General features: G+C 44.3%; 2 protein-coding genes and 1 pseudogene across 8 annotated transcripts in view; 2 read left to right on the top strand and 1 right to left on the bottom strand.

Moving 5' to 3' along the window:
• The window catches only part of tncb (tenascin Cb), a 65132-nt gene extending 62072 nt beyond the window's left edge, over positions 1 to 3060 (top strand). For all 4 annotated transcript variants that reach the window (XM_085474678.1, XM_085474680.1, XM_085474679.1 and 1 more), the window contains 3 exons: positions 481 to 642; positions 1072 to 1235; positions 1596 to 3060. In XM_085474678.1, the coding sequence (XP_085330804.1) occupies positions 481 to 642; positions 1072 to 1235; positions 1596 to 1706 (437 nt within the window). In that variant the 3' untranslated portion in view covers positions 1707 to 3060. The remainder of the gene's footprint in view (positions 1 to 480; positions 643 to 1071; positions 1236 to 1595) is intronic.
• A 469-nt stretch (positions 3061 to 3529) lies between these two features.
• Positions 3530 to 22175, top strand: pomt1 (protein-O-mannosyltransferase 1). Of its 4 annotated transcripts, XM_085474673.1 has the most exons (22): positions 3535 to 3851; positions 4627 to 4721; positions 4811 to 5027; positions 6108 to 6239; positions 6350 to 6456; positions 6549 to 6599; positions 6785 to 6931; positions 7089 to 7197; positions 9393 to 9452; positions 9540 to 9633; positions 10202 to 10357; positions 10888 to 11018; positions 11117 to 11212; positions 11288 to 11380; positions 11661 to 11757; positions 17464 to 17556; positions 17648 to 17768; positions 17888 to 17985; positions 18090 to 18203; positions 18284 to 18410; positions 18632 to 18809; positions 21522 to 22175. In XM_085474673.1, the coding sequence occupies exons 4-22, from the start codon at positions 6127 to 6129 to the stop codon at positions 21694 to 21696; spliced, it is 2160 nt and encodes a 719-aa protein (XP_085330799.1). In that variant the 5' UTR covers positions 3535 to 3851; positions 4627 to 4721; positions 4811 to 5027; positions 6108 to 6126; the 3' UTR covers positions 21697 to 22175. The 4 variants fall into 4 exon arrangements, with proteins under 4 accessions (XP_085330802.1, XP_085330799.1, XP_085330801.1 ...); XM_085474675.1 differs by lacking the exon at positions 4627 to 4721; XM_085474672.1 differs by lacking the exons at positions 4627 to 4721; positions 4811 to 5027.
• Positions 15265 to 16948, bottom strand: LOC146696545 (uncharacterized; annotated as a pseudogene).
• Positions 22176 to 22209: the final 34 nt, after the last annotated feature.

The following is a 22209-nucleotide window of genomic DNA, read 5'->3' as shown; positions in this document are numbered from 1 at the left end:
TTAGTTAGTTGTCAAACATAAGGCCCAATGATCAGAACTGGCCTGGCAAAGACTCTAATCTGGCCCGCTCTGGCAGAAATTATGTAATTTTTGATTGTACGTTCATAGGTTTTACATCTTTTTTCTTCTGGTAAAGATCTCTGCCACATAGTAAACCAAAGTAATTCGATAATAAATGAACAAGTTACATGACAGAAAAGTTGCTGTTTTTTTACTTTATAATAAACATTTATGTGTAGTTAAACATCTTTACAGTTACAGAAAGGGGAGTTTGAGTTGTCCAGCCCTTAACATAAAATGAGCTTGGATTACAGAGTAGGCTACTGCATAAGGGATGGACATAGGCATAAATTTCATCTAAGAGCTCCATAGATAGTAGTCATTTAAATGCTAAACATTTGTAATGTGTAGAATGATACTTTTAGTTTGATAATAGGATCTTTTGTAAGCCATTGTTCAGCTGTCTCCTTTTTCACTCAGGTCTGTCCAACCTGCATAAGATCACAGCCAGCGGTCAGTACGAACTGCGAGTAGACCTGAGAGATAAGGGAGATACAGCCTATGCTCAGTATGACAAGTTCTCAGTCGGTGAACCCCGGACCCGCTACAAAGTCCACGTAGGAGGATACAGCGGTACAGCAGGTAAAGCTAGTATCTGTGCTCTACAGTTTATGCATAGTGATTTAAATGTCTCTTGATACTTTGTCTTTGACACCAGTACTGGCCTTGCAGCGGCAATGCAGGAGCCTGTGTGTGGTAGATGGGCTTCATTTGCCTTGTTTATATGCTGCCTTGGTGTGCTTTTGTGTCACTCTGTTTTGCGATACACGAGTCAGGTCGGGACTCGTCGGTACAATGTGTAAAATCTCACCACTGGATGTCAGTAGATTGCAGATTGCAGTTTTCTTACCCTTCTTAATTCAAATGCATAATCCTAGTTATGGTGGCGACTTAGGAGAAACAACTCTGGCTGTGTTCATCTGTAGTGAGTGTAGACAATGCTGTGTCTCTCTGAATCAGGAAACTTAATCACAGCAAAAATGTAATGACTCTCTTGTTTGGCCTCTGTAGGCGACTCCATGACCTACCACCACGGCCGGCCGTTCTCCACCTATGACCATGACAACGACATTGCCGTCACCAACTGCGCTCTGTCCTATAAGGGAGCCTTCTGGTATAAAAACTGCCACCGGGTTAATCTGATGGGACGATATGGAGACAACAGTCACAGCAAGGTAATGAATAGTTCATTGCAGCACAACCTACAGTACAGTTGTTGCACATTTAATGGGTCACCAAAGGTTCTGACTGGGTCAAAAATAACTGCCTGAATATGTGCTCCAGGCATTTTACAGTAGACATTAGAAATCATGAATCTGATTTATGATTAATGACTCCACTAATCGTTTTTCATTATCTTGATTATTTTCGTGTTATTTTGATAAAAATAAATGTACTTCTAAATCTAAATTTAGAAGGAACAGTTGTCAATGACTAACTTTTCATTGGTAGTGTGCATAATATGAGTCTGGTAGAAACTGCCCTTCTGTTTCACTCTGTTTTTGACTTGCACATCTTGCCTGCCGCCTCTCCAGGGCGTGAACTGGTTCCACTGGAAAGGCCATGAGCACTCAATTGAGTTTGCTGAGATGAAGATCCGGCCATCCAACTTCAGAAACCTGGAGGGAAGGAGGAAACGATCATAAATGATATGAAAAGCTCCGCCGCCACCAATACCACCTTCACCACCACCAACAACAAAACAACAACTACTACTCTGGACTCCGCATGAACCACCTGGACTCCCAAACCCTCCCACCCTGCAGCAACCAAAGCCACTGCCAAGAGCCCTGCTGTTCTCACATGAAACAAATGCTCCTCGATGTTTTCTGTTCCCTCACAAATCTGCCTAAATCTGCCATATGACCCATCCCAGCCTTTCCCCCCTCTGATACGGCTACGCAAAAATGCTGCCAGTGCAGAAACTGACGTTACAAACTGGACTTGCATCAAACCCCACGAGGTTCACCAAAGAGAGTCTCTCCCTCTCACTCAATTCTGACCCCGATCTCTTGTGTTGCAGCATTTGTGGGAAAGCGTGAGCGCAGCTTGGACATTATGTTGTGAATAGTCATTAATACAATTTCCTATTTCATATCCATGCCATGTCTGGCATTTGACAAAAAATTCTGACTGTTTAGTACGATGCAATCTTGTTTAGGATCAGGGCCTCTTTGCGAAAAGTGTTAATGCAGCAGGATTATCAGAGAAAGTCTACTCCTTGTACAGCTCTGTACATGTCTCCATCTGATATGAACGTCTGAAAACGGATTCTTCAGATGTCACATATCTCCATCTAACTTGTCATTTGTTTGTCCATGTGCAACTAAACACATCTCAGTGTCACTTTATAATCCCCAGCCTCCCTTCACTCCCATCCCCCCAATAAAAAAATGTAAAAAAGGAAAAGAAAAACCTACGGAAACACATTTTACTCTCTACATCCCATGTCGTTGTGGACGGCGGTGTTTCCGTTGAGTCTTTGAAGGCATCATGCTGTGGCCACAGTATTGTGTTAGCAAAAAAAGAACAGAGAAGAAAAGAAAACGTGTTTTGTTTCTCTGATGAATCTGAGGCGGGACCTGTTATTCAGTATAAAATGACTTTGGTGATAACATTTTGTTTGTTCTTTGTTTTTGAAAAATGTGAATACGGTACATATATGTGGAACATGAGAATGTTTATGTGATGCTCGAAACTTTAAAAAAGGCCAATTTTCAATTGAATTCCAGTTGTCATAGTAAGGTCTCTATGATTGTGTTAATGAAAATAGTGTTTGGACAGGCCAAAACTAGAGAACTAGTTACTGTTTTTACCCCTTTCACCTCCCCCAAACCCCGCCCCCCACCCTTTCCTGCTATTGCAGGATACTAAACCACTGACCTTCTAAAGAATGCCTGTGTAAATTAAGGTTGTTTTGATTGTTTTGTTTGTTTAAAACTGGGTGAACAGCAGGTGTTTCTCTGTAAACTGTATTACAATAAAACAGTTTGTTTAAAACGACAAGTTTCACAAGTTTTATTTTGACTATCCTGGGGTCTACTAGCTTTGTCAAAATGGATCTTTGGTGATTACGATTTTACAATGCTGCGCAAATCGAGGTCATTTAGATTAGTTACAATCACACTGGGGAAAACAGTAGCTGGAGACCAGAGCATGACCAAAGTTATTTCAGTTATTTGCAATGAACTTGAAATCTCATTGCCTTTGAAAGACAGGACTAGGTCTGCAGCCGCTCACGGTCAGTTGGTGTCTTCAAAGTGACTTTGGTACATCATGATGGCAATAAAGTAAGAAGATGGGGTTGTGATAATATGGTAATTAATTGCGACGAGTCATTAAAAATCGTCTGTCTGTGTCTATAAATGAGATCGCAATTATGTGCCAACCTTCACCCTGGGAGTGACAGTCAGTCCAAGGTGGACTGCGATGAACATTTGAAACTGCTCCCTTTCATGTGGTTTATACATTTTTCGACTGGGCTAATTTTCAGATGAAATTATTAGTATTAATTAATTATTAATATTAAAAGTAGTATTAAATGTAAGACCCGTTCCTAAAACTTTTAGTTTTCTAAACACGCCGTTGTAATGCTCCTTCAGCGGCCAGCCACAGGCCATGTAGTGGAGCTCCGAGCGAACCGATGGTAGTGCAGTATAATCAATCACCGGAAGCTTCGAACGGCCGCTGCTATAAAACTTCGTTTATACGCCTCTTGAGTTCAAAGCATACACCGGGAGAAACGGCAAGAAGCGGACGGCAACAGATGAGCTTAACCTGTTGGGCCACAGGTAACATACACGGTGTGGAGGAAAACGAGGAGTGAGGAAGGCAGCTGCTGCTTTAGCGCCTCTTAGCTAGAGACTAGTATGCTAATGCTAATTGCTCTTATGTGTAGAAGAACGTCTAACGTGGCGTTAAAGCGAAGCTGCACATATTTATTAAAGAATGTGACAAAGAGGCAGCTGAGGGCTGCAACATCCCGACCCGTACTCAGAGACACGTGAACACATCACTGTGAGGTCAGGCTGTTTCGGATCAGAGCAACAGCAGCAGGGGCAGGACGCTGAGGGATACTGTGTGCGATTTTTTTTTTTTTTTTTTAGAGAAGGGGACATCCAGGAAATGTGTTATGAACTGAGGCTTCAGGACGATTGAAGCAAAGAAGCTGTGATTGAAGTGCAGATTATATATAACCTTTAATTGTTTTTAACAAAATTGCAATTGCTGTACTCCTTGAAAGACCTTCGTGCTGGGGGTGTACAGGGGCAAAAACTAGAACACTGCCACACTGACCTCACACTAATGTGTGTGTTAAAGCTACGAACTTGATATAAAATATGGATTTAGCCACTGTGGTGTCACCCATTTGTTGTTCACTTGCCAATTGTGATTTGCTTGCTGCCATGTTTGGGTTTTTGTAGCCATTCACAAAAAAAAAAAAAAAAAAAAAAAAAAAAAACGTAATTAGGACAAGAGGGTGGAGTGTTAAGTTATCCACTGACACTAGGTAGTCTAGTAGTTGGACCTGTGACCAGGAATTTAAGCCTGTCCCATGTGCTATAGGGAAAGAGGGAGCATACACCCCGAACATATCACCTGTCAATCACAAGGCTACAATGCATCCAGGAAGTCTCCACATTTTTCCACATTTTTTAAAGGTAGTCTTGTTCCAAAATGGGGTAAATTCATTTCCCCCCTCAAAATTATACACAACAGTACTCCATAATAGAAACTCTTTTCTATGCAGAACCTCTCAAGCTCCATCGGGTTAGATGGGGAATGTCGGTGCACATCCATTTTCAGATCTCTCCAGAGATGTTCATTCGGGATCAAGTCTGGGCACTGGCTGTGCCACTCAAAGACAAAGTGGTCCCAAAGCCACTCCTTTGTTATCTTGGCTGTGCTTAGAGTCGTCATCCTGTTAGAAGGTCCAGAGGTCAGAGGTCCAGAGCACTCTGGAGCAGGTAATCATCAAGGATGTCTCTGCATATTGATGCATTTCCCCAACCCTGACCCATCTCCCTGTTCCTACTGTTGACAAACATCCCTACAGCATGATGCTGCCACCACTATGCTTCACTGTAGGATGGTATTGGCCAGGTGATGCTTGGCATTTAGGCCAAAGAATTCAATCTTTGTTTCATCAGACCAGAGAACTTTGTTTTCATACTGCAAAAATGATTTCTCTTTTAGAAGGTTCCTCTCTCCACAGGGCAATGTTGGAGCTCTATGAGAGTGACTATCACAGTCTTGGTCACTTCCTTTACTAAGGCCCTTCTACTCTAAATGTTCAGAATGACTGGGCAGCAAGCTCTAGGAAGAGTCCTGGTGGTTCTAAAGTTCTTCGTTTAAGGTTAATGGAGGTCACTGTGCTCGTTGGGACCTTCAATGCTGCAGAGTTTTTTTTACAGATCTGTACCGCGATGCAATCCTGTTTCAGAGATCTACAGACAATTCCTTGGACTTTATGGCTTGGATTGTGCTCTGGCATGTGTCTTTCCAATCAAGTCCAATCATCTGAATTTACCACAGGTTGATCCCAATCCAGTTTTAGTAACTAACAGATGATCCGTGGAAGCAGGATGCAGCTGAGCTCAGTTTTGAGAATCATGGCAAAATAAGTTTGCCCTTAGGCACCTTTCCCGGGCCTGGCTCCAGGGTGTGGTGGGTAGTACTATTGCCTCAGACGTGCTGCTCCACTAGTAGGTTGTGGAGTTTGCTGTGTTGGCAGTTGGCCGTAAGTGTGAGTGAAACTGGTTGTCTGTCTCTCTGTAGTAGCTCTAGATAGCAAGGGCTCCCTCCATAAACTGTACGGATACAGCAGACGCATCTGTTTTAAGTAACGGATTAATAGTCCTGTAATGTCACTTACTAAAACTTCCTGTTCTTACCTCAGACAGGGTGTTGTATCTTCCTCCAGAAAGGGCAGATAGCGCAAGAATGATAGAGAAGTCAATTTCAATGATGTAAAGAGGTGGGGTTTTTTTTGTTTTAGTTATAAATTAATTACTATTAATCAGAGGTTATATGTTCCTATTTTACAGTCACAGCTGTGTGTCAGAGATGCTACAGCTCCCCCTGGTGGTGACAGCCCAGGTAGACCTGCTTCTGGTGCTGGTCTCCTTGCTGGCCTTCTGGACCAGGCTGAGCCATCTTAATTATCCCAATGCTGTGGTGTGAGTGGATCTGTTTCACACACCTGAACATCATGTACACCCACATACAAACTTACGTACCAAGCTTCATTCTGTTATTAACTGATTTTTATACCTTGACCGTTGTGCAGGTTTGATGAGGTGTATTATGGTCAGTTTGTGTCTCTCTACATGAAGAGGGTTTTCTTCATTGATGACAGCGGACCACCTCTCGGTCATATGATCCTGGCCTTTGGAGGTGGGTTATTAAAATACCAACACAGCCCTTTGTGAGTGTACAGCTTTATTTATACTTTGCTCCAACATGTGCTTCTGCTTTTGCTGTTTTAGCGTACCTGGGAGGTTTTGATGGGAACTTTGTGTGGAACAGAATTGGAGCAGGTACAAATCCCCAAAAATGATTTCATCCAGTTAGAGGTTAAACCAGAAAATTTGTTAATCTATATAAACCAGCGTGTGCCTTCTTTTTTTTTTTTTTTTTTTTTGGAAACCAGTTTCTATATTTCCTCCCGTCTAACTTGGTTTTGGTCTGTTTAAAATTAGTGTGTGTTTGTTTTGTTTTGCAGAGTATCCTAGCACGGTGAATGTGTGGAGTCTGAGGCTTCTGCCGGCCCTTTGTGGAGCTCTCTGTGTTCCTCTGGTCTACTTGTTGACTTTAGAGTTGAAGTTCTCCCACCTGTCTGCTCTGGGAGCTGCAGTGCTGTTGCTGCTGGGTGAGTGCGTCCATGCTGAGTAAGAGTTAACGTCTTCCTGCTGAAAAGCCTTTTAGCTGCTGCTTTTTATAAACCAGTGAAGTGATACTTTCCCGGTGAATATGCAGACGGGTTGCTCTTTTCAGTCAAGTCTGACTTTGGATCTTTGCTGTTCCAGAGAACTCTCTGATTGTCCAATCACGTTTCATGTTACTTGAGTCTGTCCTCATCTTCTTCGTGCTCCTGGCTTTCTTCTCATACCTGCGCTTCCACAATGCACCCAGCAGGTTAGTCTCAGATTTCTCTTCTCATGTGTAGAAAGTGTAGACTGTAAATTAAAGATGGCTGTAGCCACTGTGATATTGCCCACTGGTTTGTTTTGAAGCCCTCAGTTATAGTTTTATGGTGGCCACCTTCTTATTTTTATTAATAAGTGGAGCGCTAAATTATCAGCTAATGCTAGCAAGTTTGGTTAACTCAGGGACTTTAAACCATGTGGAAGCGCCAAAAACTGCAGTTCCTCATGTGGTTCAAAAATCAGACTTCGTTTTTATAGTGTTTGACTTAACTGCATTAAAAATTACATCAACAGCCTTGTAGAAAAAACATTTGTAGGTGATAACTCTCTTCTCTAGTTGTCAAAGGTTGTCATTTCTGGCTTCAAAAATGGCACAAAAGCCAAAATGAAACTTAAAAACAGATTTTCTCAAACCAAAGGATTAATTATACTTTGTGTAGTTTTAGATGCAGTAGAAATGAATGTATCACACACATACACATGTCTGCTAATTAGTGCAAATAAAATACTACAATTTCACTCATCAAAACGGGAATACAAACTTCACAGATAAGCTGTTAGCAGAATAAATCCAACAGTTAGCCATGTTATATTGAATTACTCCTACATTTCTGTAGGACATACACATAAACCAGCTTTAGTCTTGACTAATCCTACTTAAAATTTCCATCCATCCTTCTTCTTCCACTTATCTGCGGCTTAGACTCAGGGGCAGCAGCCTAAGCAGAGAAACCCAGACCTCCCTCTCCCTAGCCACCACCAGCTTGTCTGGGGGAACACAAGGCGTTCCCAGGCCAGCCGAGAGATATAATCTCTCCAGCGTGCCCTGGGTCTGCCTCCTCCCAGTGGGACAATTCTGTTAATGAAATTAACGAAAAGAATTGTTGACAAAGGGCAGCCCAGGCAGAGTCCATCACCCACTGGAAACTAATCTGACTTATTGACGGCTGTGCGGACCGAGCTTCTTGCAAGGAATCAAATGCTCGTAGCAATGGGCCAGACACCCCATACTCCCAGAGTACCCCCCACAGAACCCTCCAAGGGACATGGTCGAATGCCTTCTCCAAGTGCATAAAACACATGTAGACTGGTTGGGCAAACTCCCAACCACCCTCAAGTATCTTTGAGAGGGTAAAAGAGCTGGTCCAGTGTTCCACGACCAGGACAAAAACCGCATTGTTCCTCCTGTATCCGAGGTTCAACTAACGGATGGACTCTCCTTTCCAACACCCTGGCGTAGACTTTCCTAGGGAGGCTGAGGAGTGTGATTTTCCCCTAGAGTTGGAACACACCCTCCGGTCCTCTTTCTTAAAAATGGAAACCACCACCCTGGTCTGCTAATCCGGAGGTACTGCCCCTGATCTCCACGCAACATTGTAGAGGCACTTCAACCAAGACAGCCCTACAACATTAAGAGCCTTCCCAAAATCAGGGCAATGTTATCAGGGGGCTTTTGCCCCCTGGCAGGGTTGCCCAGGGTTGCCCATGGCAAATTGGTCCTGGGTGAGGACCAGACAAAGACCGACTCAAAAGAACCCTATAAGTATACAATCAAGAGAACAGTTTGCACTATCTCTGCCTGGGATAGGGTTACTGGGGCCCCACCCTGGAGCCAGGCCCGGGGGGTGCCTAAGGCCAAACATCTGGTGGCAACGCTTTAGTTCATGGGGCCTGGCTGGGCATAGCTGAAAAAAGGACATGGGCCCATCCTCCTGTAGGCCCACAACCCACAGGAATTGCAGAGGCTCTGGCGGGCTGATCCCTGGCTACCAAGACTAGCAATTGGTGGTTAAAATTTCCATTTTTTAAAATATCTTTTTGAAACTTGTATTTTCACATGTTCAGCTGTTGCTGTTATTAAGGAGAGCTGTGTGGTATAGTGTGTTCACTCTATGGCCCACTCTCAAACATAGACAAGTAGCTGCTGGAGGTTTCTTTATCTTAAAAGGAAGTTCTTAATCCCTACTCTCGCCAAGTGCTAGCTAATAGGGGATCATGTGATTACTCGGGATTCTCTCATTAATACTGTGGGGTTTGTACCTTGCAGTCTAATGTAACTTGAAGCAAATGTTATTTTAAATTAGTGCGACGTTAATACAACTAAACTGAGTTGAACAGTTTGTTTCCGTTTTAAACAGACCCTTTCTCTGCTCTGACGTCATATGGTTACTCTCTCCTCCTCAGCTCCTGGTCCAGATACAGTTGGCTGATTCTCTCTGGTGTCTCCTGCGGTGCGGCTGTAGGGTGAGAAAGTGATTTAAGGCCTGTTGCTCTCTAGCGTGTGCTGTTGTTTAAAATGCAAATGTTAATGTGAAAATGTGATTGGTGTAGGGTGAAGTACATGGGTCTGTTCTCATATCTGCTGCTGCTGGTCGTGGCTTCTCTGCACACCTGGAAGCTTATTGGAGACAAAACTATCAGTCATGTGAGTCTAGACTTCCTGATTGTATCATATCCAGCATTTAGCTGGCAAACGCTACTTTTGCAGCTATGACTGCTGCTACTTTCAAGAATACTCCATGTCATGTGTCTTTTGAAAAATGGTTCCCAGCTCCACAAAATCCATTCTCAGGAACTGTTTTTGTTGTGTTTTATGGACTAATTTGCCAGTTTCATGTCATCTTTAGTACCAAAAAGTCATGGTTTTGTAAAACGGTGTTCCCAATACAGTTAACATAGAGCAGGGTCTTCTCTGTAAATGTAAAGGCTTCAAAAAGGACACTTTCCAAACTGGTGCAGTGTTTTCCTTAGGAATTAGATAGTATTTCTAGTGAGGCAGGATTTAAGTACATTACGTGCATAAAAGTATTTGTCTGCAATGTTTTAATAATAGCAGTTTAGCACTATGTAAAAAAAATAAAAGCATTGCCTGAGTGTTTCATTTATTTATGTATTTTTTTGGGTGTTATAGTGTTTCCATACAGTTTATATTTATGATATGAAAAAATGTGATTCTAAGAACATAATGATCCTGCATGCATGTCTTTGTGCAGATGAATGTGTGTGTGCAAAGTGTACATAGAGTTCTGTGTCTGGTGGTGGTTCCAGTCCTGCTCTATGTGTTCTGGTTCTACGTTCACCTGAGTTTCCTGAACCGCAGCGGACCACATGACCAGCTGATGAGTTCTGCTTTCCAGGCCAGCCTGCAGGTAAATACTGTCAGCTACACTTAGTAATTATAGACCTGTTTCCTGAGAGAAAACAGATTAGAAAGTTTTGAAATGTTTGTTTACCGACAAGTGAATCTAAATCTTTGATCTCACTGTATTTATGATAAATACCCCGCAGTTTTCAGAACCAATCACAGCACAGAAGCAGGTCTTACTAAGGTTATCAGTAACCTGAAGATCAGCATTAATTAACATAAAGTTTCAGTCTTTGTCCTTCCTGATCTCACTGCTGCCTTTGACATTTTAATTCAAATGGTTTGTGATTCAGAGTTTATAAAAACTGTTTAAAGTCCCTTTTAGCAGGAAGAAATCTCCAGCAGAATTAAGCTGAGGGAGAGGCTCATATCTCCTGTGATGGGTTGGGGGTGGGGAAAGGGAAACAAAACGAAAGGAACACTGCAGAAGAGAGCCAGAGATTAATAATAACTAATGATTAAATGCAAAGGGGTGTATAAAGAGTGGAATATCACATTCTGGAGCGGATTGATAGATTGATTTTTGTGTTGTAGGGCGGTCTCTCCAGGATCACTCGGGGTCAGCCTCTAGAAGTGGCTTATGGGAGTCAGGTGACTTTGAGAAGCTCTGTCTCCCAGCCAATCCCCTGCTGGCTCCATTCTCACAAAGTCAACTATCCAATCAGGTGCTTCCAACACAGCAGCTAAGCACCTGCTTCAAAAAGCATCCCAGTTACAGTTCAACTTCATGATTTATTTAATGATGTTTCCTGTTTTTATTCAGGTATGACAATGGGCGGGGCAGCTCTCACCAGCAGCAGGTCACCTGTTATCCCTTCAAAGATGTCAACAACTGGTGGATCATCAAAGATCCGGGCAGGTAGATCACATTTCTCTTCAAGTGCTATACATGGAGACGTGGCCCATGTGTAACTACTGTCTATATCTCTGTCAGGCAGCAGCTGGTGGTCGACACTCCTCCTCGACCTGTCCGTCACGGTGATGTCATCCAGCTGGTTCATGGGATGACGTCACGTTTTCTTAACAGGTAAACAACTCAGGATATGTCCTGATTTTTGAGGGCTCTGTTGTCTCAGTAACTCTGGAGCTCAAAACTTGAAACATTTAGAGGCAATGAGTAAATAGAAAAGTTACTAATCTCAAGTTTCTTTGGAAATAAATGGTTAGGTCAAAAAAGTACTTTGAAGTTCTGTACTGAATAAATAGCCCTCTGTGGGTTGTAGTCGACCCCTCTCCATCAGCTCTGTGTGTCCCTGCCTGTTTACCATCAGCTGGTTTATTTCAGTGTTACAATGGTTGTGTTTCAGTCATGACGTAGCAGCTCCAATGAGCCCTCACACTCAGGAAGTCTCTGGATACATAGACTTCAATGTGTCTATGCCGGCACAGAACCTGTGGAGGGTGGTGAGTACAGTTTGTGCTGCATGTGATTTCTGATCTCTGTCTAAATTAACAGGAGTGCACCCACACATTTAATTAAAAGAGTATGGGATAATGTTGGCTTACTTAATGTAATCCCTGGTTCTTTGATAACACAGTGAGGTGTTTCACTATGGAAATCGCCTCGGTGTGACCAACTACGGAAGCTCCAATGACACCACGTCTGTCGATGACAGACCTGTCGAGCCGTGCTTAGGGCTCTGCCCCCTCATTCTAATACGGCCAACCAGCCCCTCCTAACTTATTCCAAGCAGATTTCTTTCTCCTAAGCACTCTGTCCGTGCCTAAGCAAGGAGGGAAGTGTTGGTGAAACGCCTCACTCTGTCATCAGAGAACCAGGGATTACGTTAAGTAACCCAACGTTCTTTTTCTAACTTTGCTCGTTGTTTCACTATGGGAGATATGGTCCACTTCCGGATTGGGTCAGCTCCCGAAGCTACGCTCCAGTACTACTCCAGGATCTCTGGTCGAACCTGAGGCACCAGAATCCAGCACTGCCTGAGCCAGGGATGACTGTGCAACATCCCAGCTTGCTGCCGCACAAATATCCTGGACTGATACACCTCTGAACAAAGCCCAGGATGTGGCCACATTCCCTAGTGGAGTAAGCTCGGAGTCCCGGGGGGGGACTGCAAGCCCTTACAGGTGTAAGCCAGAGCTATGGCCTCTACAATCCAATGAGCTAGCCTCTGGCGTGATAAGGGCCTGCCCTTGTGAGGGGAGGCCCAGGAAACAAACAGCTGATCCGACTTCCTGAATCCGGCTGTTCTGCCAACATAAGTCCCCAAGGCCTGCACAGGGCACAAAGTGTTCAGCCTCTGCTCTGTCTCTGAGGAGAATGGAGGAGGGTGAAAAGCCAGGAGCTCTACTGTAGAGCACCTGTATGATGTTTCCAACACTTTAGAGACAAATGCTGTGTTAAGGATGAATAGACAAAGCCTGTAATTCACTAACTCGCTTGGCTGTGGTTAGAGCCAACAGCAGAGCGGTTTTAAGAGAGAGAAACTTCAACCCTACTGCCCCGATAGGCTCAAAGGGGTGGTGGGAGAGTGCGTCTTAAACGACTGACAGATCCCATAAAGGACCAGTGGTCTAGAGACTGGGAGCGTTCGACACACCCCCCTCATGAAGCGACATACAAAGGGGGTGCTGACCGGCAGGTTTATCACCAAACCCCATGTGACAGGCTGAAATAGCTGCCAAATAGGCCTTTATGATAGAAAAAGCTCTCCTTTTGTCCAGCAAGTCCTGAAGAAAACACAACAGCTCCACCATTGAACACTGAAAAGGGATTATCTGCTTTTCATAGCACCACTATTCAAAAACACGCCATTTACTGCTGTAAATGGAATGAGTGGAGGAGGCTCTAGCATTTTGAATGGTTTCAATAACCTTCGGAGGCATGCCTGCCGCCTTCAAATTCCACCTTTCACGGGCCAGGTCCATAGAGCAACCTGGTCTGGATGGGGATGTTATATCTCCCCACGCGCCTGAGACAGAAGGTCCCTGCGGATGGGGAGTGGCCATGGCTCGTCCACCAGAAGCTGGATGATTCCTGCTATCCAGTGTTTGGATGGCCACTGTGGAGCTATTAAAATCAGTGACAGCCCCTGATCTCTCACTCTGCTCAGTGTTGGGGAGATCAGGCTGAGGGGAGAGAACGCATACAGCAGTGTTTTTGGCCATGGATGGGCCCACGCATCCACGCCCAGTAGCGCATCTGCGTCTGACAGAGAGGGAGAAAAACAAAGGGCAATGTGTGTTTTCTCGTAAGGCGAAGGGATCTACGGCAGTCCAACCGTATCTCTGCCAAATCTGCTCCACCACCTGTAGATGAAGCCTCCATTCTCCGAACAGTGGATTCCCTCTGGACAGGAGGTCCGCCCCCCTGTTCATAATTCCTGGCACGTGAGTTGCTCGAAGGGAGAGGAGCCATGTGCTGCTCTACGCAATTATTTCCCTGGCTAACCTGTGTAGCTGCCGGGAACGGGTGCTGCCCTGGTGGTTGATATAAGCACCAGGGCAGCCAATATAATAATAATAATAATAATAATTCTAACAATAGGTCCTCCAGTCCACAGTGTGTCCATTTGCCATACCTGTACAAAGACACAGTGGAGTTGTCTGTTTTCACTAAAACATGTTGTCCCCGGAGATACGGCAGGAAATGCCGTAAGGCTAGGAGCACCGCGCGGAGCTGCAGCACATTTACGTGATTCAGCGAAAGTCTCTGTGACCAAACGCCATTCACTGCTCTGCCCATCATAGTTACACCCCAACCTGACAGGGATGCATCTGTGGTCAGTGTCACCCTGGATGATACTGCCCCGAGAGGTACCCCCGCAGCACGACTTTCCCCAGCTGAAAGCAGGAAAGACGGTGAGTGAAGGATGCGATCCTCCGCTCTGAAAGTGCGATGCGATAAGAGATGGAGTCTATTCTGAGCCCCAGATACTTTGTATACTGTACAGGTTCCAAGTGGCTCTTTTCCAGGTTGATTGTGAAACCGAGCTCCGTGAGGTGATTGACTACCACCTCACAGTGGTCTTTGATCGCCTGCCCGGGATGCTCAGGGATGAACTGCACATGCGCGCCACCGCTCCACCGCTTCAGAGCGGGCCCCTGAAGACGCGGTAGTGTGACGTCACCCCTGTCTCCCGGAAGGATTTGGAGCTGTCCCCCTCGGGTAGAGCGTGAGCTCCCCCCGCTGGTGACAAAGACAAATGGCAGTGATTTTCTTTTGTTTTTATTTTGAAACTGGGGGGGACATTCTGCCCTTGGCGAACTGCCTGGCTGCAGGAATTTACGTTTTATTTCTTTTGTTTCCCCCAAAACACAGTGAAGTGCCTGGTGACTCTGGGCAGTGCTTGGTGACACAGACAGAGTGCTTAGGAGTGCTTGGTGACACTGCGCCATTTGTCCACAAGTCTGTCCTCCCTGAACTGGAGGAGAAGACTGAGAGGGTGCTCCTGGTGAACTGGAAACTTGCGGAGATTCTGAACCTTGGAGTGATTTGGTTACCCCTTCTAACATCTTCCTTCTCTTTGGGGGAGAAGAGAGGGGTGACACAGAACGTTGCATGTGTGCTAGGCTGACCGCTTCTTTTCCCCCTCTCCGGGGTGTGACGGCTTGTTCTTTGCAGCAGCTGCTGCAAAGGAATGCTTGCCCCAAGGTCTTTGGTTCTCTACTTTTGCCTGGTGGGTGACTGCAGGCCTCCTGCTCCTCTCTGCATTTTGACCCCACTCTGTCTCCCTCTCACAGCTGCTGCTGCAGCAAAACCAGCCCTTGGCACCTGCTGGGGCTGAGAGTTAGGTTTTCTGGGTAAGCAGAGGTTTAATGCTTCTCCCTCCTGCTTTCTGTGGGTGCTTGTCTCTCTCATTCTCTCCAGGGCTGGGCCAAAGAGACCCTTGGTTGGGTCATAGGCTGCATCCATGACCTCAGCCTTCTGAGCATCCCCTAGGCCCGACGGGTTTAGCCACAAGGCTCTTTCACCCGAGACTGCAAGGCCCATAACATAGCCACACCCCTGGACTGCTCCCCTGGAGGAGCGAAGAATGAGATCATTAACCATGTAGATTTCATCCCAGAGGGCTGGGTTTGGGGAACCCGAGTCAAGCTGACGGCCCATGTCTTCCAGAATTTCTGCCTGATATGCTTATAGCAGTGTGACTGCATTAAGCGAGCATACTGACTGTGCAGCATATTTGTACATCCTTTGATAAATAGATGCCGTGAGGCAATCCATATTGTTAGGCAAAGAAATGCTAGAAGAGACTGAGATTGCCCTGCAGTTACGGTGAAGATGATACGCCACTGAAGGCTCCACTGCTGGGGGTTCGGTCAGCCACAGTTCACCCATCCTGTGGATCTCAAGCTTAGAGCAGCCCTTGGTCGGAAGCTTGCTTTTTAAAGAGCTTGACCAATAGCAACTAATTTCTTTCATGCAAGCCGGGACTGCTGGCAAAAGCTGCTTCGATGGTGGCAAGGCTGGTGGGAGCCTCTTTCCGTCATACAGGTGACATTCTGCCCCTTCGGCATCCTGGGCGGCTGGCCATGGGATGCGTAGCTTGGCAGCCCGTTTGCAGACCTTGTACAAATTGCTGTCCACCGGTGTCTGGACTGCTGGGGAGGAAAGGTAGAGTCATCCTCCTCTTCCTCATCCTGTCCTCTAGGTCAAGGAGGTCGGATTTGGCATCGCCCTCTGTGTCCTCGCCACCTGGCTCGCTCACGTTTTGATTGAGGAGGACCTTGAACGATGGGGGCTGGAGCGGTGAATCTTCTTCCATCATGTCAGCCCAGCTTGTGGAGTCTCGCGAATGACTGATATCACTCGTAGCAGTAGCGGTGGACAGGCAGGGGACCTGACTGTTCGTTACTGCTACATTCAGCCTCCTTTCCAGGACTTTCTCTGGCATCAACACACAGTGTGGGCATCCCTGAGGGTCCGCCAGTGAAGCCTGAGCATGCTTGGCACCCATACAGATGATGCACATTGGATGAGGGTCCCTGCCCGAGATGGTGGCACCGCATGATGCGGGGCACGGGCGGGGTGCATCCTCTTTGGCCTTCGTACGTAGCTAGGACTAGCAGCGGGAGTTAAATCCGAGCTAGTCGCCGCTGGAGTCAGCTCATTGTGACATGTTAGCTGCACTCCGCTAGCCAATATTGTTAGCAACTTAATGCTTACTGAACCCTAGGTCGACTAACAAGCTAATGCTAGTAAGACGCTAATGTGGTTCGTGGCCTGCTAACAAGTTAATGCTAGCCGGACACTGAACGAACAGCTCACCGTAACGCGTTAGCCCGAGTTACACAATGTCGGCTACCTCGCTAACTAAGACCAGGAACCGCTGGGACAGCTCACCTGACGTGATTGCTGTTCCACAGTGTAACTCTAAGTACACTTCTTTCGAAGGACTTACTCAGCACGATCCAAACTGGAACTGGAAAAACTTCGGCAACGTACTCCTACACGGGACGCCTGAGAACTGGATACGCTGAGGGAGCTCAAAGTAGTTTCTCACGGGAAGAAAGCGAGAATGAGTTAGGAGGGGCTGGTCGGCCGTGTTAGAATGAGGGGGCGGAGCCCTAAGCACGGCTCGACAGGTCTGTCATAGACAGACGTGGTGTCATTGGAGCTTCCGTAGTTGGTCATGCCGAGGCGAGTCTATAGTGAAGCACTGAGCGAAGTTAGAAAAAGAACTTCCAGAAAAAGATTGTTGTCAGTGACTCCCACGGCCATTAATTGAACTGCATTTAGCATTCTTTTGCTCGTATTTGTATGCAGTACATGCACAAGCTCAGACTCTGTGAGCCAGCTAGCATAAGCCAAAACATTACTATAAGTTAGTAAAATATTACAGTTTAGATTAGGTAGCTTGCTGTAACTTAGCTATGTTACATTAATTCTTAATTAGTAACTTTAGCTGGTAAAACAATTTGAAAATGGTGAGATTGGAAGATTGTCAACTAAAGGATGGATTAATTAGCCGAAATTATCTACTCATGAGAGTGTTTTGTAGATAGGATATGCACAAGAGTACAGGGCCATGTTTACATTACACCTACAGGAGCTGCTCAAATATGGAAACCCCTCTTACCTTTATACTAATCAGTGGCTGAAATGCTTTTTACTGAGCCTGCTGTTTGTTGGTGTGTTTGTGTGGTCAGGACATTTCAAACAGGGAGGCAGAGTCAGAGGTGTGGAAGACCATCCTATCTGAAGTCCGACTCATTCATGTCAACACTTCAGCTGTCCTCAAGGTGCAGACAGAATATGTCTCAGCTGAATGCCTGTACAATATGAAGTTATTACAGCCTGTTTGTGTGTGTCTGTGTGTGTTTGCGAATGCAGCTGAGTGGTGTGTCCCTTCCAGACTGGGGTTTCCGTCAGTTGGAGGTTGTAGCAGACAAACTGTTCAAAGCTCACAGCAGCAGTTTGGAATGGACAGTGGAGGAGCACCGCTATGGAACCAGTATGGCCACTAAACTCCTCCTCCTCCTCTTGACCTTCTTCTTTCTTCACTATTATCACTCAGTAGCTTTGCAATGTTACTTTAGTGAGGTCACAACGCACACTGTCAATCTTGTCCAGGTCAGGAGCAGAAGGAACGGGAGGCAGAGCTTCACTCTCCAACTCATATCGACGTTGATAGAAAAATTTCTTTCTGGGCAAAATTTGTTGAACTGCAAGTATGAACCTGAATTCAAAACTCACTGTCCAATCAGATTTATTCCTGTGACACTAGCAAAGAAACAGAAAGGAGTAAAATAAAACAAATCTGATATCTTGGCAGTGGAAGATGCTGACAGTAAAACAGGAAGAGTCGGAGCACAAATACAGTTCCTCCCCATTAGAGTGGATCACCATGGAGACCAACATTGCATACTGGCTGCACTCCTCCACCAATGTAAAAACACGACACACACACGCAGAGTAACACACACGCTTTGTCCTGTTTAGCCCTGTAATCCACTTTTTCTGTTTCAGGCTCAGATCCATCTAATTGGTAACCCGGTGTCATGGGGTGTGGCCAATCTCAGCCTGCTGGCCTATCAGCTGCTGGCAGTTGTCTACTTGTTGAGGAGGAGGCGAGGCTTGAAAGATGTACCTGATGGTACGTAGGGACACACTGAGTTCTGACAGTAAAACAGGAAGAATCAGAGCACAAATACAGTTTCTGCAGACCCATCTGGAAGGCCAGATGGGTCTGCAGAAAGATGGTCCGCACTGACATATTTGCATCAGAGACTAAGTCTAACCTCAGCTGTCTGTTCGGGTTATGGTACCATTTCTAACTAAATGTGTGGTTTTTGGGGTTTTTTGGGTTTTTTTCAGGTGTGTGGGACCAGTTTGTGTGTCTGGGATGTGTGTGCGTTGGCGGCTGGTTGGTGAACTTTGTTCCCTTCCTGCTTATGGACAAAACTCTTTTCCTGTATCACTACCTGCCAGCACTCTGCTACTTGTACCTACTAAGTCCAGCTCTGTTGGAGCATGCACACACTCACCTGCTCAGGTACGCTCATCAGCCTCTTGTGAGCTACTCTTCTTTTTCCTGATTTAAATTAAAATTTTCACCTTAATCGTGTCAGTCACTGGCAACTACCAGTCATTGGGTAAGGTGACCTAATGCAACCCAGAAAATGGATATTAAAATTTTTGTTATTTAGTGGTTGCTTAGAAGTTGCCAGTAGAGTCGGCGAGTGGTTTTTAGGACTTTGTAAATGGGGTTTTAACTAAACTGGGATTAATATTGCCATTTTCTCATTCATTCATTCATTCATTCATCTACAGAACCACTGCCTGTTTTATCTTATGATGACTGACATTTTCTACCACAGCTGCTGAAAGTTAGTGGCTTTGTCTTGAGTAGAAGTTGGTTGTATTTTAGTAGGACGATCCACTTCCACTATTTTAAATTTCCTAACAAGGCTCTAGTGTGAAATATTTGTATGAGATTCTTGTGAAAACCTCAAAATTTTATGTGCAACCATATCCCTTTTTGCCAGCTTTCAAAAAAGGTGGTTTCGATTCTTGTGAAGAAGTCACTATCATAACTCATTCAATGACATCACTCCCTGGCCAATCAGTGGCCTGCAGCTTGCTGACATCACATTTTCATCTTGACTGAAATTGCTTGGAACCCAAGCTAAGTACCTGGTAATGGAAAACCCTAAAAACCAAATCCAAGTAAGTACTACTGGAATAGAGGATAAGAAGAACGGGACAGCCATCATTAGCACTGGTATCTGCTGCTTTGTGCAGGGAGAAATAAGATGAGCAGTGGTAGAGCTACAAAATGACTTCCAGCATGCCCCTGGTGTGAATGTCTCTGACTAGACAGAAACAGAGACAGGCCTTTTAACCCTTGTATGGTGTTCGGGCCTGTGAGATCCGTGTTCAGTTTTTTTCAAAAGAAAAATTAAACAATTAATTATTTTTTCATGTGTAAATGTGTTGTGTCTTTCCACTCACTCCACTTGATTATAACTGATTTATTTATAACATTTTATATAAAAGAAAAACGAGAAGCACATTAATTCATAAATGTGATCTAACAAAGGTAAAGGGAAAAAATTAACCATGTTTGCTGTTCATATGTCTTGTAATTGGGATGAAGTAAACATCTGTTGAGTAATTTAACATAAAATTGTTTGATAGTGTTAATTTGGAAAGCCAAAACTCTAGCGGGTCCACCAGACCCATGAACACTGGCTGAGTAACAAAAATACGAACACCACACAAGGGTTAAGACTGATACTACCATAAATCTGTATGTTTGTAAGTTTTCTCCCCAACAAATACAACAATGTCGACGAAACGTTTTGCACCGTCAAAAAAGCGGGTGCCTTTGGTTTCATTCTATAATACTGGGCTTATTTTTCTACAAAGGTTTGAACTTTGAGAGTATTTAAACAAGAGAGAAAAGTGTGAAAATGTTCATGCCTGTCTGAGAAAAGTGTATAAAGTGTGTAGTGAGGGGTTTTACATCATCATGCATGTGGAGCCATACAAACTGCCTAGTACCATTTTATGTTACTGCAGTGAAATTTCAGCAAAATGACTTATCCAACAGCATTATTTTTTTCACTTTGATTTTCAAGATGTCTTTGAATTTAGCCCTTTGTAGATTGATAATTTTCATATCTATCAATTGATGTGGCATCCAACACAAACCTGGTCTAGTATCAGTATGCAGTGGTCCCTCGCTATAACCTGGTTCACCTTTCGCGGCCTTGCTGTTTCGCAGATTTTTTTTTGGTGTGATTTTCCATGTTGTTTGTTTGTTTACAGCACATTGTCTTCTGCGTCCTGATTGGCTCTAGACCACTGTCAATCAATCTCGTGCCATGTCTCCTGTCCAGTACAGAATGTGTTCAGCGTGTCAAATTTACATAAATCTTTGATCACTAGCAGTGTGACTCTGAAGTGCTCTATTGTATGTTTGTAAGTTTTCTCCCCAACAAACATAACAATGTCGACGAAACGTTTTACACTGTCAAAGGCATCCACGGGTGCCTTTGGTTTCATTCTATAATGCTGGACTTATTTTTCTACGACGGTTTGAACAAGAGAGAAACGTGTAAAAATGTTCATGCCTGTCTAAGAAAAGTGTAGTGAGGGGTTTTACAGCTATAATAATTGTAAAAAATAAAGTTGGCTAATTTGCAGATTTCACCGATCGTGGTAATTTTTGGAACGTAACACCTGCAATAATCGAGGGACCACTGTAATTATCCAGTGTGATTTTTTTTTTTTTTTTTTTTTTTTTTTTAATTTATTTTTTTTTCCCTCCATTGAGAGCTGATTCGTTTTCTGTATTTTTTTTTTTTTTCTTTTTAAGCGGTGTAGTTGAATAGTAACTTTGCACTGTGTTTACGTGGCCTTCGAAACAAACAACAGCTAAAATGTGCACATCCAAGCACCATCATTTAAACAATATCCCAAACTGGATTTGATTTTGGGCTAGCACAGCACTAGGGCATTCAACACACTCTTTGCACTATTTTCTATACACCGCGTCAGAGGTGTGTTCAGAAATATATGGATGGAACTGCAAACAGTCTGAACTTGTACCTGCTTTATGTTGTGTGAAAGGGCCAGTTAGACATAGAAGCACACTTTGTCAGGCTTTAGATCTCACTGTTGAATTTTCATGAAAATGTGACATGTTTTATGTTTTTATCTAAAAACTTTTGTTCATATTTGTTTCTGTTTGCATCTGCAGCAGCGTGACACATCAGCGTGCATTGTGTGTGGGTGCATTGGCTGTGTTGCTGTCAATCTTCCTGACCTACCGCACCTTCTGTCCCCTAACCTATGGAAGCCCTGAACTGTCAGCCCACCAGCTGCAAGGACTGAAGTGGAGGGACACCTGGGACATCCTGTACCGACGTCGGTAGAAGGATTATGACCCACATGGAGAGGAGTTTATGAGTTGAACAGAAGATGAACATATATTCGGCTTGAGGTCATCAGAGGAGGAGCTTCAGTTCTCAGACCTCTGACGCACCAACCCCTGATGATAAACTAGTGATGACTGACGTTGACCGAAGGCTGAGCACAAAATGAAAGATGAACAAAACAATGATGTGCCCTCATTCTTTTTGTGTTTACACTGGAAAAGTGGAATCGGTGGCTATGAACTGGATTTTACTTTTTCTTCAAAGAAACTATATTTTTTAGGACTTAAAAAATAATTTAGAAAAAAAATAGATTAACAATGAGACTAAAGAAAGTGTTGCACAATAGGATTTTTCATGTAAACAAGTTGAAGCTTAGTTTACATCAGAGTAAAGAAAAAAAATAAAGAAAATGTGGTAAAATATGAAGTCAAGTTGTGTGTTTATAAACTAGGGGGTTTTTTTTAATGGAAAAAAAATAAAAGCGTTACTTAAATAATTTTAGGGCTCATC

This window comes from Copadichromis virginalis, linkage group LG12 (assembly GCF_057382275.1).
Source record: "Copadichromis virginalis isolate Kocher_CV1m ecotype Utaka linkage group LG12, C_Virginalis_male_GT1.1, whole genome shotgun sequence".
NCBI classification, from domain to species: domain Eukaryota; kingdom Metazoa; phylum Chordata; class Actinopteri; order Cichliformes; family Cichlidae; genus Copadichromis; species Copadichromis virginalis.
Note: the sequence above shows the minus strand (reverse complement) of the source record. Positions and strands in the feature narration are given on the sequence as shown.